The 15854-nt window shown below is 42.9% G+C and overlaps 1 protein-coding gene across 1 annotated transcript in view; it reads right to left on the bottom strand.

Annotated features, from left to right (window-relative positions):
• LOC125437654 (adenylate cyclase type 3-like) overlaps positions 1-15613 on the bottom strand; it is a 39179-nt gene extending 23566 nt beyond the window's left edge. Inside the window, exon 1 of the mRNA XM_048505464.1 lies at positions 15461-15613. Within this exon, the coding sequence (XP_048361421.1) occupies positions 15461-15562 (102 nt within the window). The 5' untranslated portion in view covers positions 15563-15613. The remainder of the gene's footprint in view (positions 1-15460) is intronic.
• Between the last annotated feature and the right edge of the window lie 241 nt (positions 15614-15854).

Here is a 15854-nt window from a genome sequence, read left to right as displayed (position 1 = left end):
GTGTGTGTGTGTGTGTGTGTGTGTGTGTGTGTGTGTGTGTGTGTGTGTGTGTGTGTGTGTGTGTGTGTGTGTGTGTGTGTGGGAGCTCAGGGAGGAAGGGAAGATACATTGTGTTTGTCTGTGTATGAGAAGACAGAGCACAGACAGGAGCTGTCTGTTTTGATAGATACCCCTTCCCCTCCTGCCCCACACAAACAAGGAGCACTGCATATTTGGGACAATCCAAGCTGGGCAATCTGCACAGAGATTTTAGGAACAGTTTAGGGACAGTTTCCCATAGTAATGAATAGACGTTCACATTCTGCAGTAAGCACACAAGATTTCTTTATTATTATGCTGTCCGCACTGCTTTCTGTTCATAGGATTCCCCCATGCCACTCTACAAGCTAGGGATAGACGCTTGTCTCAACTCACACCACCAGTTTCACCATTTCAAAACTTGGAGGAGGGGAGAGAGAAAGAAGACAACTTTCTTTCCCTCCATCATACTTGAATCCACCTTCAGCTTTCAGTGTCTGACACCACACATACAAACATAGCTACAATTGTCATTTGTGAGCCTGGAAGAAGGATAACAATCCAGGTACCGAGACTCACTGGAAAAGGCAATAAGGCTAGGAAAAGTTGAAGGCAGTAGTAGAAGAGGAAAATCCAGCATGAAATTGGATTGACACAGTGCAAGCTGCTACAGCCCTCTATTTGCAAGACCTGACCAAGGCTGTTAATGACAGGATGTTTTGGAGTTAATTAATTCAAAGGTCGCCATAAGCCCAAACAGATTTGAAAGCACGTAACACACACACACACACACACACACACACACACACACACACACACACACACACACACACACACACACACACACACACACACACACTCCATCATGACTGGATCCAGTTGAAGACCTCTATTTCCCTTTTGGAGAGGCAGAGAACAGGCAGCAGTAAAACACCTTTCTACAATTCCTGGATCCAGACATAACTGCACAATGTTTCCTCAGGGAAGATATTTTGATAAAACAACAACAAAAAATCCTTGAGGAAATATTTCTTAGTTATATCTGGATCCAGAAATGTAAACAATTTAAAACTGTTTTTAGCTGCTCTAAGTTGTCGAAACGCAAGAGAACAAAACAGCAAAGAATTACATAATCGCTCAGAGTTCTCCTTGTGTGGTCCTGGGAGGACTGGGGATAATATTAAACTATTTAGCAAGAAGAGCTGTATTCTGTGATCTATATTAATATGCAAATTGTTCCATCACTTTGCATAATTAATGCAGCTTCTGCCAGGAAGGAGCAAAGAGTTTTGCAATGTGCCAGTGCCCACCACAATGTGCCCACCACAGGCTTCTGAGACTGAAGGTAAATATTTTTTTTCAGACAGTAACTTAAAGTTGATTTAAAAGAAGTAGCATTGTTCATGGTGTATACCTTAATGAAAGGGTTTTGCTGGGGGATTTCTCATCTCTTTAGACCTCATTCACACGCATGGCATTGTTATGATTGAAGTCTATAAAATTATGCATGGGATAGAAAATGTTGACAGAGAGAAAATTTTCTCTCTTTCTCACAATACTAGAACCAGGGGGCATTCCTTGAAAATGCTGGAGGGAAGAATTAGGACTAATAAAAGGAAACACTTTCCTTTAGGAGCAGCAGTGGCGTAGTGGCTAAGAGCAGGTGCACTCTGATCTGGAGGAACCTGGTTTGATTCCCCGCTCTGCCACTTGAGTAGTGGAGGCTTATCTGGGGAATTCAGATTAGCCTGTGCACTCCCACACACGCCAGCTGGGTGACCTTGGGCTAGTCACAGCTTCTCGGAGCTCTCTCAGCCCCACCCACCTCACAGGGTGTTTGTTGTGAGGGGGAAAGGGCAAGGAGATTGTAAGCCCCTTTGAGTCTCCTATAGGAGAGAAAGGGGGGGATATAAATCTAAACTCTTCTTCTTCAGCAACGTGTGATTGGTGTTTGGAATATGCTGCCACAGGAGGTGGTGATGGCCACTAACCTGGATAGCTTTAAAAGGGGCTTGGACAGATTTATGGAGGAGAAGTCAATCTATGGCTACCAATCTTGATTCTCCTTGATCTCAGATTGCAAATGCCTTAGCAGACCAGGGGCTCAGGAGCAGCAGCAGCATTGCTTTCACATCCTGCATGTCAAAGCAACATTGCTTTCACATCCTGCATGTGAGCTCCCAAAGGCACCTGGTGGGCCACTGCGAGTAGCAGAGTGCTGGACACGATGGTCTCTGGTCTGATCCAGCAGGCTAGTTCTTATGTACTTATGTTCTGTTTCAAAAACCCAACAAATATATTTTGCCAGGGGTGACAGATTAGTGTGGTGTACCCCACTTGGAGTGATGTATTTCTGAAATTACTTTAACTCTTCAAATTTGGTATTTGGAGAAGTGAGCTGTGAGTCACGAAAGCTCATATCCTGCAAAAAAAATTGTTCATCTTTCAGGTGCTACTGAACTTTTGCTCTTTTAAACTGTTGCAGACAGACTAAGATGGCTATCCACATTGATCGATCTCTTAAAAACGATTAACTCCACCCAAACATTTCACCAGGCATTGCCCACACTTGTGCAAAACTATGCAGTCCAAAGGAATGAGAAACTTGCTTTATGTTAAAATGACAGTTTAAGTTCTCAGGCTGACCAGTTCTGTGCCCAACATTAATTTTTTGGATTTGTGTATCGCTCCGAGTTGCCGAGGAGCTGTGGTTCAATGGTAGAGCTGCTGCTTGACACACAGAAGAGAGACTAGTATTCAATAGCAAGTTTAAGAAACTGCTGAGTTATGCATGCCACAGAACAAACAGTAAATAATGTGATCTGGAGTACTGAGAGGAGACAGACTGGAATGTACCACTTCAGACTGGGGGTGGCATATGGCATTTTGGAATGTTCCCTTGCGTAAAAAACTTCCCTGCAAGTAGAAAACCAGAATAGGAGGGAGTTATGGTCCAGACTAGTTGATGAATGGAGTGTGTGAAGCACGTGGGGGGTGGGGGGTGGAGAGGAGGAAATGACCAATGAAGTTACAATTTTACTTAGGTCTTTATATGGAACAGGGTATAGCTAGGGTTATTTTCTCCTTTTGTCCTGATTATTGCATGGATTTTTTTACACAGAGGGAGACATACACAATTTTATCACCCATCTGCCATTTTAAACTGTTTTTCACTGGTACTTCAAATGCAGAAAGTCCTAAGTCCAATCATGGCATCTACAGTTAACAGCTAAGGAAGCGGGCCTACTCACTGGAACAAGACAATGCAAGAAAAATGGAGGATTTCTAGTGTTAAAAGCAGAAGATGTACAATTTGCACAGTAGAATTAATGGACAGGGAGTACTTAAATCCCTCCCATCCACCTATTCTCTTCTGCAAGTAGGTCCTATACAATTTAAAACTGTTTTATTTCCCACCAGGCCCTGAAACTGGAAGTGCACCCAACAGAGCAGGAAAACATTAGAGAAGGGAAGAGGAATTTGCTCAGAGAGAATAGACAAGAGCTGGAAGTGCTACATTTTGTGTACACTTTTTCTGACAATCAGAAAATTAATCTCAACCTTAGAAAAATATGAGTTGTAAAGGTGCCCTTAAATGCTAACATAGCAGAGGATTAGAGGCTATAAACACATGCTTCTTTAGCCGGGAATTCAAACAAGGAGCGTTGCTGCAGAAAACTCCAGACAACATGAGTAATGATTCAGATTGTATCAGAGGCAAAGCTCTCCCTCCAGTTTTACGTTTTAACTCTCTCAGCTCCCTGTTATGGTGCCTAAAGATGAAGCCTGCCAGACTAATTAGCTCTTCTGTGGCTTGGCTAATTGGCCATGTTGCTGATGAGGCCAGGACAATGTTTGCAAAGAAAACCCAAGATATAACTTCTATTCTTAAGGTAATTATGGTGCAGGAAGCAACACTGCTGACAGGGGCGCATTTAGGGCAAACTGCTCGGGACAAAATTCCTGGCTTGGTGCCCCCCCCCCCCTCTGGCGTATGGGCGGCCACCCTCCCCCACCATGACCAAACAATGATTTTTGTACCAGCTCACAAAACACCTCCCACTCCCATCAAAACATACATAGCTCTCTCCCCACCAACTCTTTTCCTAATTTCCTAATCACAACAACCCTATGAAGTAGGTTGTTAGCCTGAAAAAACAACCTGCCACTGCAAGTGGGTATTAAGCATGTAACTCCTACAAATCACCCCCAGCAAAACATTTACCAAACAAATGTCAGCATCATCATCTCTCACAAAACACCTCCAGTGGAATCCACCCCAAACAGCATCACTTTCAATAGTGTTTAAACTAGGAGCCCAGATTCTTCTTTAAATCCATCTTAAAAGGGAGAATCTGGGGACCCCAGTTAAAATACTGAGTGATGCTGTTTGGGGTGGATTCTCCACCACCCTGAAACAGCATCACTTTTGAGGATTAAAGATTCGTGATGAAACAAATAGCAGATTTGGTTTGAATCTGGGCAAATTTGGCAATATCTTCAACAAAAATTGTCCACCATTTCCCGCCCAACATGAACAAATGCTAACGCAAGGCATTTTGGGTTTTGGGGGTATTTTTAGGCGATGGCTCGTAGGCGTATTTTAAAGCTAGCTGGGCACTGATGATTTCAGGGCATCATCCAGATTGCCCTGATGATACCACCTCGAGTTTGGCGATAAGTTTATTCAGGGCAGCAGTTATGGATGCCCAAATGAATGCTCCTCTGAGCCTCACAGCTTTCAATGGGATCCACCTGGAGATGGGGCTACCTGACGAGGAACCATAACTTGTCCCTAACTTCACCTCAAACTTGGTTGGCATCATAAGAATAGTTATCAGATTGCCTGAAAAATTTGGTGTGTCACTATTTTAGGGAATACATCCTTCAGGCACTTAAGAATTTCTGTTTAAGATTTGTAGTGATTTTGCTCCATTGTAGCTAATGGGGAATTTCTGAGGCAAGCTGCACATTTGAAGATAGAGTATGCCAGACTTTCAAGGTGGCTCCAAGAGGCCTGAGTAATAGCACCCAAGCTTGGTGAGCTTTTGCTTCTGGAGGTGGGAGCTGAGAGAGTTCTCTGAGAGAACCAGCCCACAGGCTGTCAAAGGCGTACAGGAGCCGGGAAACAAAGTAAGCCTTTTGGGGCCCCATAAAATTGAACCCCCAGAAGCAAAAGGGTCTACAAACCTGATGCTATTACCAGGAGGCCCTCCTGGAGACACCCTGAAAGTCTGCGCCTCTATCTTCAAAAAAAATGCAGCCTGCCTACACACTCAGAAATTCCCATTGGCTGCAATGGAGCAAAAATCACTGCAAAACAAAGAATCTTGGGCAAATTTCTGGGATGCCTGAAGGGATGATGAAGCTAGTGACACCAAATTTTCAGAGTATCATATGTTAATTATTTCAGGATGCCACCCAAGCCAGGAAGATATGTTCAGGGGACCAAAGTTATGGCCCTCAAACAAGTAACCCCCATCTCCTGTTAGGCCCCATTGAAAACAATGAGGATGGGGGCACCCCTTTGGGGGGTCCATAACTTTGCTGCCCCTGAACCAAACATCACCAAATTTGGGTGGCATCATCAGGATAGTCTCTGGATGGTACCCTGAAATTTTGGTGCCGCTAGCCTTAAAAACGCGCCCCCTGCAGGCCGGAACGTGAAAAAACACTTTAAAAATTAAAAATCACACAAACGACCCTGAAATGTTGGCGCCCCCCCACGTGACCAAATGGGGGCGCCCGGGGACAAAGGGTACCCCCTGTCCCTAGGCAGGAACGCCACTGAGGGCTGATCAAGGAGATTTAAGACATCGAGGAAGAGAGAGGTGGCAACAGCAGGGTCGAAACTAATATATAAACCCAATTTGACAGCCACATTTCTAAATTGATTTTCAAGTACAATAGGCATATTTCACATTTCTGGCATATCTTCTATATTCTGAAATCCAGACATTTGCATTTCAGGCTCAGGATTTTAGTAAGACACACATAATCCAACAGAGAAATTTGCAGTGTAATCCCATGCAGAGTTATTGCAATATAAACCAGTAGTTCTCAAATTGTGGGTCAGTACTGTTGGGTTGTTGGATGCAGCTATACTTCAATAGAAGATTATTATAGTCGGTGTTATATATTTATCACACATTTATTATTGTTGTTGTTTTTAAGATTGTCCATTAAATTGGATTTCATTTTGTTATACGCCACCCCAGGTCTTGCTTGTTGAGGGAGTGGTGAGGTATACATTTGATAAATAAAGAAATAAAATACGGGTGGGATTCTCTCACAGGTGAATCAGTAGGCCCAGAGGAAGAAGAGGAACAAGGTGAGCTGAGAAAAGAGGCTCGGGGAACTTCAACGACCATTTTGGTTTGCATCTGCATAACGTACCAAACATTTGCAAAAGAAGGTCTCAGTAATGCTATCAATTTATTAATATTAAACTTGAAAAATAAACGTGTTCAGTGTTAACTAATGTGAATTTCCTGAGTTTTACTGGATGGTGGAAGGAAGATGTTTTTCCTAAAATGTACAGCAAGGTTAGAAGTGGATCCTAGTTCAACAAGTCTGAGAACTACTGGAATTTGCAGGGGTTTTTTCTGGCGTATACACACCTGGTTATGGCCCTTCATCTAAAAAGCTGGCATTGTTGCCATCTTGAAGCCTCCAAAAGAGTCTATTGTAAGTATTTATGCCTGGCTGAGCTTTTACACAGAAACAGTGTAGAGTAGTGGTTAGACTGCCGGACACAACTGCACAATCCTGGTCCCACTCCTGGGTCAAAATTCCCAAACTGCCATGAAGCTCACTTGAGTCAATTACAGTCAACCTAACCTACCTCATAGGGCTGTTATGAGGATAAAACTGAAGAGAAGGAGAAGCCACTCTAAGTTCCTTGAAGGAAGGGTGGAAGATAAAAATGTTGATATATGAATAAAAGCAGGTCTGCTACTGATGCCTCAAAGTGGCACAGCTTCACAACCAAAGTGAAATGGCACAGACTTCAGCCAAAAAGAGAAAGGGCTGTCTAAGCCATGATGGTTAGTTCTCCGCCATGGTCTCTGCTGTGAACATTTAAAAATATTTTTCAAAGGCATGTTCTAATTTTATTTTGGGATTTGCTCTGAATGTAAATAACTTGGTTAATTAAATGGATTTTACTGAGAGCCTACAGGGGTTACTCTTCTGTAGCAGATACAGGGAGTGTGTTGCTATGGGAACTGCGCTGTCATCATGGCCTCCCTCTTCAACTTCCCCTCATGATTTCTCTGAGAACGGCCAGCCTAGAAGTACAAACAAGGAGAAATCCTTTCAAGAAGAAGTAACAGTGAATAGCAGGCGGCAAATGTTAAACTCCAGGGTTCAAGACTCACCATTCAGCATATGAGAAATCATGAAGGAATTCTTGTTTGCGAATGGGTTACAAACAGCAAAAAAAAGAGAGGCTATAAGTAGGACTGTGAAGTCTGTGCCAAATGGTGCACCCAGGTTACCCACGTTGGGTGCCAAAACTGTTCACACAATGCTAAATGCCATGCAGACTTATTCCAGTCTCAGGCTGTAGAAATCAAGGGCCTTAGACTGAAGTAATTCTGGTTAGGACAGTACTGCAAGAGTGTGAAGGTAACCTTAACACACCACCTGCAATATGGAGAGTTATAAGACAGGTACTAGAACAGTGATAGCAAACCTTTTTAAGACCAAGTGCCCAAATTGCAACCCAAAACCCATTTATTTATTGCAAAGTACCAACACAACAATTTAAACTGAATACTAAGGTTTTAGTTTAGACAAAACGGTTGGCTCCGAGGCATGCGTAACTTGGGAGTAAGCTTGGTGGTAGTCAGTGGCTTTGCTTTGAAGGTGGCACTCAGAGGTGGCACTCAGAGCCCTCTCTGTGGGCACGCACAGAGTTGTCCCCACCCCGCGACACACATCTAAACTGGCCTGGGCCGCTGGGCTCAATTATTAGCATTAAACCTAGTTTTGGGAAAGCAGTGTAGGTAACCCTGTTAAGCGCTATTAAACCCCACTGATTTTCATGCGAAGAATTAAAGCACGATCCTTTACTGGGAGTAAGCTCGGTTGCTGGCAATGGGGCTTGCTTCTGAGTAAACCCTCCTATGGTCATGATTCATTTGGAAGAGTTGCACGGTTGCTTCAAAGCAAAGCCACCAACGACCACCAAGCTTACTCCCGAGTAACACATGCCTCGGAGCCAACCACTTTTTCTAAACTAAAACCTTAGTACTCAGTTTAAATTGCCGTGTTGGCACTTTGCGATAAATAAGTAGGTTTGGGGTTGCAATTTGTGCACTCGGTCTCAAAAAGGTTCGCCATCGCTGGAATAGACCCTTCATTCCTTAAAACCATTAGCTATCGTTGCATGAGGACAGAATTTCTGAAAAGTACTTATCTTTTAAAAATATCCTCTTACTCAGGATTTGTATCTAATTATGTATAATGTGTCTTGGCAATTATGAATGTGAAATGTTGAAATATGTTTTCTAAAATGAAAACCCACCACAAAAGTTCATTCTGATTTTTCCCCATTCTCTGCTCGCACAAAATGTCTCTATATACAGTGATGATCTGCAGAAAAACAAAATACCACCTTAGCTTCCAATTACCTGGATGGTTTTGGCAGAATCACAAGTCATATTCATTTTTCACTGTATTTTTTTTCTGTTAATAAAACTAATGTTTCATGTGCATTCTTTGCAGTACTGCTAACTGTTGATCAGTTTCCATAAATTACCGTATGGAGCCCAGCCACAAAGATGTGGATTTTCAGCAGCTATTACACCACACAGATAACCTGCAAGCTGGATCTGAAAAAAGATAATTTCTATGCCTAGAATACTAATTTATGATTCAGTCAGAATCTCAACCAAAGCACAGACAGAAGACTGGAGAAGAAAGAAGAAATTGATAACTGCATAGTCTTTTCACGTAGATGTTTTCCTCTGTGTTTGGATGCTGGACAGCAACTGTTTTTTCTGAGCTTTGCCATGTTCACATTTTTCATTTGTTGTTAGTTTCCTCATCTTTATTTCTCCGTGTTTTCTCGTTTTCTCAAACTAGCTTTAATCCAAACTGAGAAAGTACCACAAAATGATGAGGGGCGAAAAATGGAATGAACCTCTGTGAAAGGACCCTGGGTCCAAGTTTTGTAATCTATATATATAAAAATCTAACAGTGTGTTTGTCCCTGATGGTCTCCCTCAGAAGCTGCTGGACGGATCGCCCCCAAATTTTCACAGGATGTCCCTCCCTGTTGCTGGCAGGTACTCGGACCTTCAAACTGCCGAAAGTCCATACCTGAGCCAGGTAAAACGTCTTTTTCCTGGCGTAATTCAGTGCCATGGCGAAGCTGCCTCTGTTTAACTGTCACCCTTAGAATGTTCATGCAGCCTGTCTGTCTATGGCCTGAGGGCTTAGAACGTTCGTGCAGATGGGCAGAGATGAGCAGTGAAAACAGTAAATAGGTAATACTGTTAGGTAATATGAGTGGAAGAGAAACACATACACACTTTGCCGTGTGAGACATCAGGTGGGGTTCCCCACTCTCACATACAGGTAACTTTCACTCTCTGTGCCTCACCCACTGCTACCACACAACACACATCCAGCTCATCCTCACACACCTCACTCTGCCCTCCTACACAAAATGACATATTGTTCTGATAAAGTTTGTTGTCAAAAACTATTACAAGATAAGAAGGAGAATATTACTAAATGGGTAGCAAAATTCTGTCTATTCATTATGAAAAAGAAAAAATGATCTGAATATGGTATCCCCCTTAGATATTTTTATTTTGTTTAGTATTCTTATGCTGTTTGGTGTGTGTTTACTAAGTATAATGATATAGAGGGATATGCTGGAATAATGGAGAGAGATCTGTATTCTTGTTTTGTTTGTTTGTAGATATTTTGGAGTCTTTGTAATACATCTGGTCATTGACTGTAAATAAAGTCTTCTTCTTCTTCACTCTGCCCTCCCTCACATCCACAACCACTCACCTCTACTCCACTTCTCACCCATATTCACCACAGTTCTCTTTTACTAAAAGCGAGTTGGATGTTTGCCTTTCCTAAGAAAATCTGCAGGGTGGGGGCAGACCTACACTACTGCCTCTGCTTCTTTTGCACATGGCTCCCCATATTACGAACCCAGGAGCTGGCCTCGATCTGACTGCATTTCACCTCACCCTGCCTCTGCTGCCTGATCTGGGATAGCCTGCTTTGCCCCCAAAGTTCTGCCTCTACTCTCAAGCCAGGGATCTGTGCGTGGCTGTCAACCAGCCTCGTGGCTGAAGCAGACCGGGATTCACACTCTGGACAGTTCCATTGTGGAATGGGAAGAGTTCCTTACACTAAAAAAACAAGACAGCACCATATAACGATGTGCATTGAAAAGGGAAAGAGGGATTCCATTTGATCACCCCAAAAGGCTATGCTGGGGATCATTGGACCTGCATGGACATCTGTGTGGGTTGCAGACTGTGATGAGAAGGACAATTGCCACAGCAACGCGTGGCTGGGCCCGCTAGTATCTTATGAAAAATTTCCCAAATATGATTATCATTTGGAATTAACTACAGAAATATAAAGCACTCTCAGATTTAAATTATCCATTTCAGGAAGCTGCCCTTCTAACACTTAAAAAAGTGATTTAGTAAAAGGAAAGCAAATGTTTATACTAGCTGTTGTGGGTTTTCAGGGTTGTGTGGTCATGATCTGGAAGTTTTTGTTCCTAACTATCACCTGTATGGATGGATGGCATTTTCAGAGGTATGTCACAGCAAGATGTGTTTCTCCCCACAGCACAGAAACACATCTCGCTGACATACCTCTGAAGATATCAGCTGTAGATGTGGGTGAAATGTTAGGAGCAAAAACTACCAAACCACACAGCCACACAGCCCAAAAAAACCACAACAGCCAGTTGATTCCAGCCATGAAAGTCTTCAACATCAAATGTTTATTCTTTATACAAATAAAATATGCAATAAGTAATAGCAGTATACTGAACCCATGATTACAGACAACGTAGTCCTTATTTTATTTCAAAAGATTTACATCTTGCCTCTCCAAAATTTAGGAAATCACAATTAAAAACAACACAGGTTATTGGTTGCAACTCCCATTGTACTACAAATGTGGCATTATCTTAAAATTCTTGATGTCCAATTTGTAGCTATTCTAGGGAATCCATATGAGTTCCTTCAAAAGTTGGTTTCCAAGGCCTTTTGGCATGGGATAGTCCAGAACTAGGTATAAGTAATGAGTTTATAACTTTGCTAAAATTTTATTAAAAGATGGCCAGATACAATGGTGGCGCGAATTCTGTGAACCAATACTGTGCAATATGTGCATTAGGAAACTAAAACAAGGGAACAATTTCAATAAGCGCATAAGCCAATCAGCCAACCCCAACTGCAGCCCAAGGTCACCACGGCCCTGAACATGTACGAATGCTGGCGGCAGGCCAATTTCCTGTCTCCCCTTGTTTTCTTTTTAGAGGAGGACATCTGAGCAATGAGAATATCCCCATGATTTATATCCCCCTCCCAACTTATTCTCCCTGATACTGGCTAATTATTGAGTGCCTTCCAGAATGGTAGTAAACAGGCAGCCATGTACAAGACAGAGATTTCTGCACACTCAGGGGACTCTACAAGTATGCAAGAAAATATTGTTTTTGCTTTTAAGAAGAAGAAAATAACTCCTCCAAATGACCTAATGCTTCAAAATGCATGTTGAGAAAGGAAGGAAAGGAAACTTATACTATCCTGGAAATTCTTCTGAGGCCCTCAAATTGTTATTTCTATAACAGAAACATGTTTAGAACTGAGGTCAAAGACAGTACAATTCCCACACTGAAGGAAAAATTCTCTGAGCAACCCTCCCCATTTCTTTCTACTTCCCGCACACTGTTTTGTGCTCTTCACAGTGGACCCTTGTAGGCTTGCCAGAGAAATAGCACAAGGCTTGGATGGATGTTGCTGCAGTTGCCCTCAATAATATATAAAAGCCTTTTCAAAGATCCATCTACAGCACTCTGACAACTGTAAAAGTCTGTCTCCTCATGAAGCCAGACTGACATCAATAGCACTTTGGCGATGCTACTCGGGAAAGTGTTACCAACAGCCTGGTGCAGGACAGACAGCAGGAGCAGTCAACAGAGGCCACCAGCTGTAAATTGAATGCAACTGAATCTATCAAAAGGGCATAGTGTATTTTTAACTTCTGTCCAAATATACCGAGAAATGGCTTGTGCGTGTTCCTGCAGTAAGTCCTTCACAGTGTGATCACACTACAGGTTGAAGTGGCAACTGAGTGACAACAATAACAAACTGACTCACTTCTCTCAAGGTCTTGGTGGTCCAGAAAATGACCTGAAACCACACAACACACTTCTACTGCAGGAGCATTATTCTCTTCTCTTGACTGGCTTCTGCCCTAGAAGGCCTCTTTGCCTACTATCTTTCACTGAAGCTGCAAGGGACCGACCCTGGTCCATGGAGCAATAACTCCTCCCTCAGAAATAGTTTTGGGTAAGTCACTACCTCTTATTGTAACCTATTTCACAAAGTTGTTGCAGATACATAATCTCCCCCACAGTTTCACAATGAAATGCAGATTGGACTGTGAAATTTCTATATTATGTTTTGTCGAGCAGAAATAAAACAACAAAACACAGATGGAACTGAATTGGTGTTTGGAGGGTGAACAATGGTTCTCTGTGTTAGTGGAAAGGTAGATCTGGGATTTTAGATCTCCCATCTTAGATGGAGTTATACTCCACTTGAAAAGTCAGATTTGCAGCTTGGGTGTGCTGTTTGACACAGCTGTCACCTAAGAAGACTGGGTGGCTACGGTGACTCAGAGTGTGCCTGCCCAGCTCCAGCTAGTGTGTTAGTTGCATCCGTTCCTGTCAGTCAGATCTAGCCACTACTTGATACTAACCTTGAAGAGTGTTTGGAAGCTGCAGCTAGACTGCTGATTAGGGCCAGCTATCCAGACTCTATACTACAGCAATTACACTTGCCAGCAATCTGCTCCGAAGCCCAACTCAAGGTGCTGTTTTTGCCTTTTAAAGCCTTACATGGCTTAGGACCAGCATATCTGAAGGACTGTGCCTCCCATATGTTCCTGCCTGATAATTAAGATGGCAGGGAGATGCCCTTCTGATCATCTCACCAATTAAAGACGCTCCCTATTTGTGGAACAGCTTCTCCATCAAGGGATGCCTGGCCTCCTAATTTTGATCATAAGAACATAAGAACATAAGAACTAGCCTGCTGGATCAGACCAGAGTCCATCGTGTCCAGCACTCTGCTACTCGCAGTGGCCCACCAGGTGCCTTTGGGAGCTCACGTGCAGGATGTGAAAGCAATGGCCTTTCTGCTGCTGCTGCTCCTAAGCACCTGGTCTGCTAAGGCATTTGCAACCTCAGATCAAGGAGGATCAAGATTGGTAGTCCTAGATCAACTTCTCCTCCATAAATCTGTCCAAGCCCCTTTTAAAGCTATCAAGGTTAGTGGCCATCACCACCTCCTGTGGCAGCATATTCCAAACACCAATCACACGTTGCGTGAAGAAGTGTTTCCTTTTATTAGTCCTAATTCTTCCTCCCAGCATTTTCAATGAATGCCCCCTGGCTCTAGTATTGTGAGAAAGAGAGAAAAAATTCTCTCTGTCAACACTTTCTACCCCATGCATAATTTTATAGATTTCAATCATGTTCCCCCTCAGACATCTCCTTTCCAAACTAAAGAGTCCCAAACGCTGCAGCTTCTCCTCATAAGGAAGATGCTCCAATCCTTCAATCATCCTCGTTGCCCTTCTCTGCACTTTTTCTATCTCTTCGATATCCTTTTTGAGATGCGGCAACCAGAACTGAACACAGTACTCCAAGTGCAGTCACACCAAGGCTGGTTGAAGGCAGTTAAAGGCAGTTTTACTTAGGACTGCACTTTGGTTGACTTAGTTTTCATTGAGGCAGTCCTAATTGGAGTGTTTAAAATGTGAATTTTATGATTTTTACAACTGTTGTTTTATTGTGTTTTTCTAATGTTTTATTTATAGTGTAAGCTTCTTTGAGTTCTGCAAGAGAGAAAGGTAGCTAACAAATGTTTTAAATAAATAAATAAACAAATTAAACAGAAATGATAAGGGATTAAGACTCTGCTTCAGAAACATTCAGGTTAAAAGGAGCCCAGTGGCACTTTACAGACTAACAAAAATGTATTACAACATAAGGTTTCATGAATCAGGTCTGACTTCATCAGATGCATGTAATGTCCATCTATAGTGGCTAGACACTGATGAAATGAGCTCTGGCTCACAAAGGTGACACTGCATGTCTTAATTGTTCTGCAAAACAATGGATATCTGTGATACTTTCAGATGAGAAGTGCTCAATGAGTGAGCTTCTCTAAAGGAAACATAATCACCTTGTATTGTCGAAGGCTTTCACAGCCGGATTCAACTGGTTGTGGTGGGTTTTCCGGGCTGTGTGGCCATGGTCTGGTGGATCTTGTTCCTAACGTTCCGCCTGCTTCTGTGGCAGGCATCTTCAGAGGTGTATCACAGACAGAAGTCTGTTCTCACTGGGCACAGAGTGTAACAGACTTCTCTCTGTGATACACCTCTGAAGATACCAGCCACAGATGCAGGCGGAACGTAAGGAACAAGATCTACCAGACCACGACCACACAGCCCTGAAAACCCAACACAACCATAACCACCTTGGTTCTTTGTGGCTTGTTTCCCCCTTTCTTGGAGGATGGGGAACAGGCAAGAATGTCTACTTGAGCAACCCTGGGAAAGCTGGTCCCTTTTCTGTGCTTTGGTATGACATTCCCAGCTTTTGAAAGCTCCCTCCCACCAATACCTATAGAACCCAGTTGAATGACAGCCATTCCCCCCATGACCCTGGCTGTAAAAACTACCATTTCTTTTTGCTGGGATGTCAACTACTGCAAGACACTGTGTAAAACTGCATTTGTTCATTGTTTTCACTTTAAAAAAGAAAAAAATGGCAAAAAGCAAATGATGTTTTTTTTTCTCAAGATATAATAATCCATGGTCCTTTCTCTTATTACCAAGCCTGAAAGAGGTAGAAGGTTTACAAGTCTCAGGGTGTACTGATAATGTATAAGCTGCACTGAGCCCAGCCTTTGGCTGGATAGGGCAGGAGTCAAATCTAGGTAAAGTAAAAAGACTTACAAGGCTACCTTCTGCAATACTAGTTAATAGCTGCACACTGCTCAAATCCAACTTGCTCTGAAATTCCATACTAATTCAACCCTGACACAGACCCATGCAGATTCTGCAACCAGATGACCACTTCCAGGTGCATCCAGACCACTTTCTTGAGCCTTTTGTGTGGATCAGGGAGAAAACACTTGCTACTCTCACATCTTACCTGCTGCTGGCTTTGCTCCTCCAGGTTGAGTTTGACCTCCAAAGACTGCCGGGCTTCCAGGAAGGCTTTGCGGTGCTTCCGATCTGCCATGTAGTATGACATGATGCCCACACAGATGGTACATAGGTAGATGGAAACATTGGACAAGATCTTAAACAGAAGAAAAAAAATGACAGCAATCATTCTCCAGAAGATGGAGGTAAAGTACACAAGACAGAAGATTAGGGCAACTTGGACCAGCTTCCCACTTTTGTGAGGTCACCACAGAGCCCTTTAGCCGTGATCGCTGCACTGTGGCATGCACTCAGCACTGAACTGTTGTAATCCATATTACAAAAGATGTCCTGAATGGAGAGATCAGGAACATACCCAGCTGCTTAACATGGAATTAACC

The sequence above is a fragment of the Sphaerodactylus townsendi genome, linkage group LG01, assembly GCF_021028975.2.
Source record: "Sphaerodactylus townsendi isolate TG3544 linkage group LG01, MPM_Stown_v2.3, whole genome shotgun sequence".
NCBI classification, from domain to species: Eukaryota; Metazoa; Chordata; class Lepidosauria; order Squamata; family Sphaerodactylidae; genus Sphaerodactylus; species Sphaerodactylus townsendi.
Note: the sequence above shows the minus strand (reverse complement) of the source record. Positions and strands in the feature narration are given on the sequence as shown.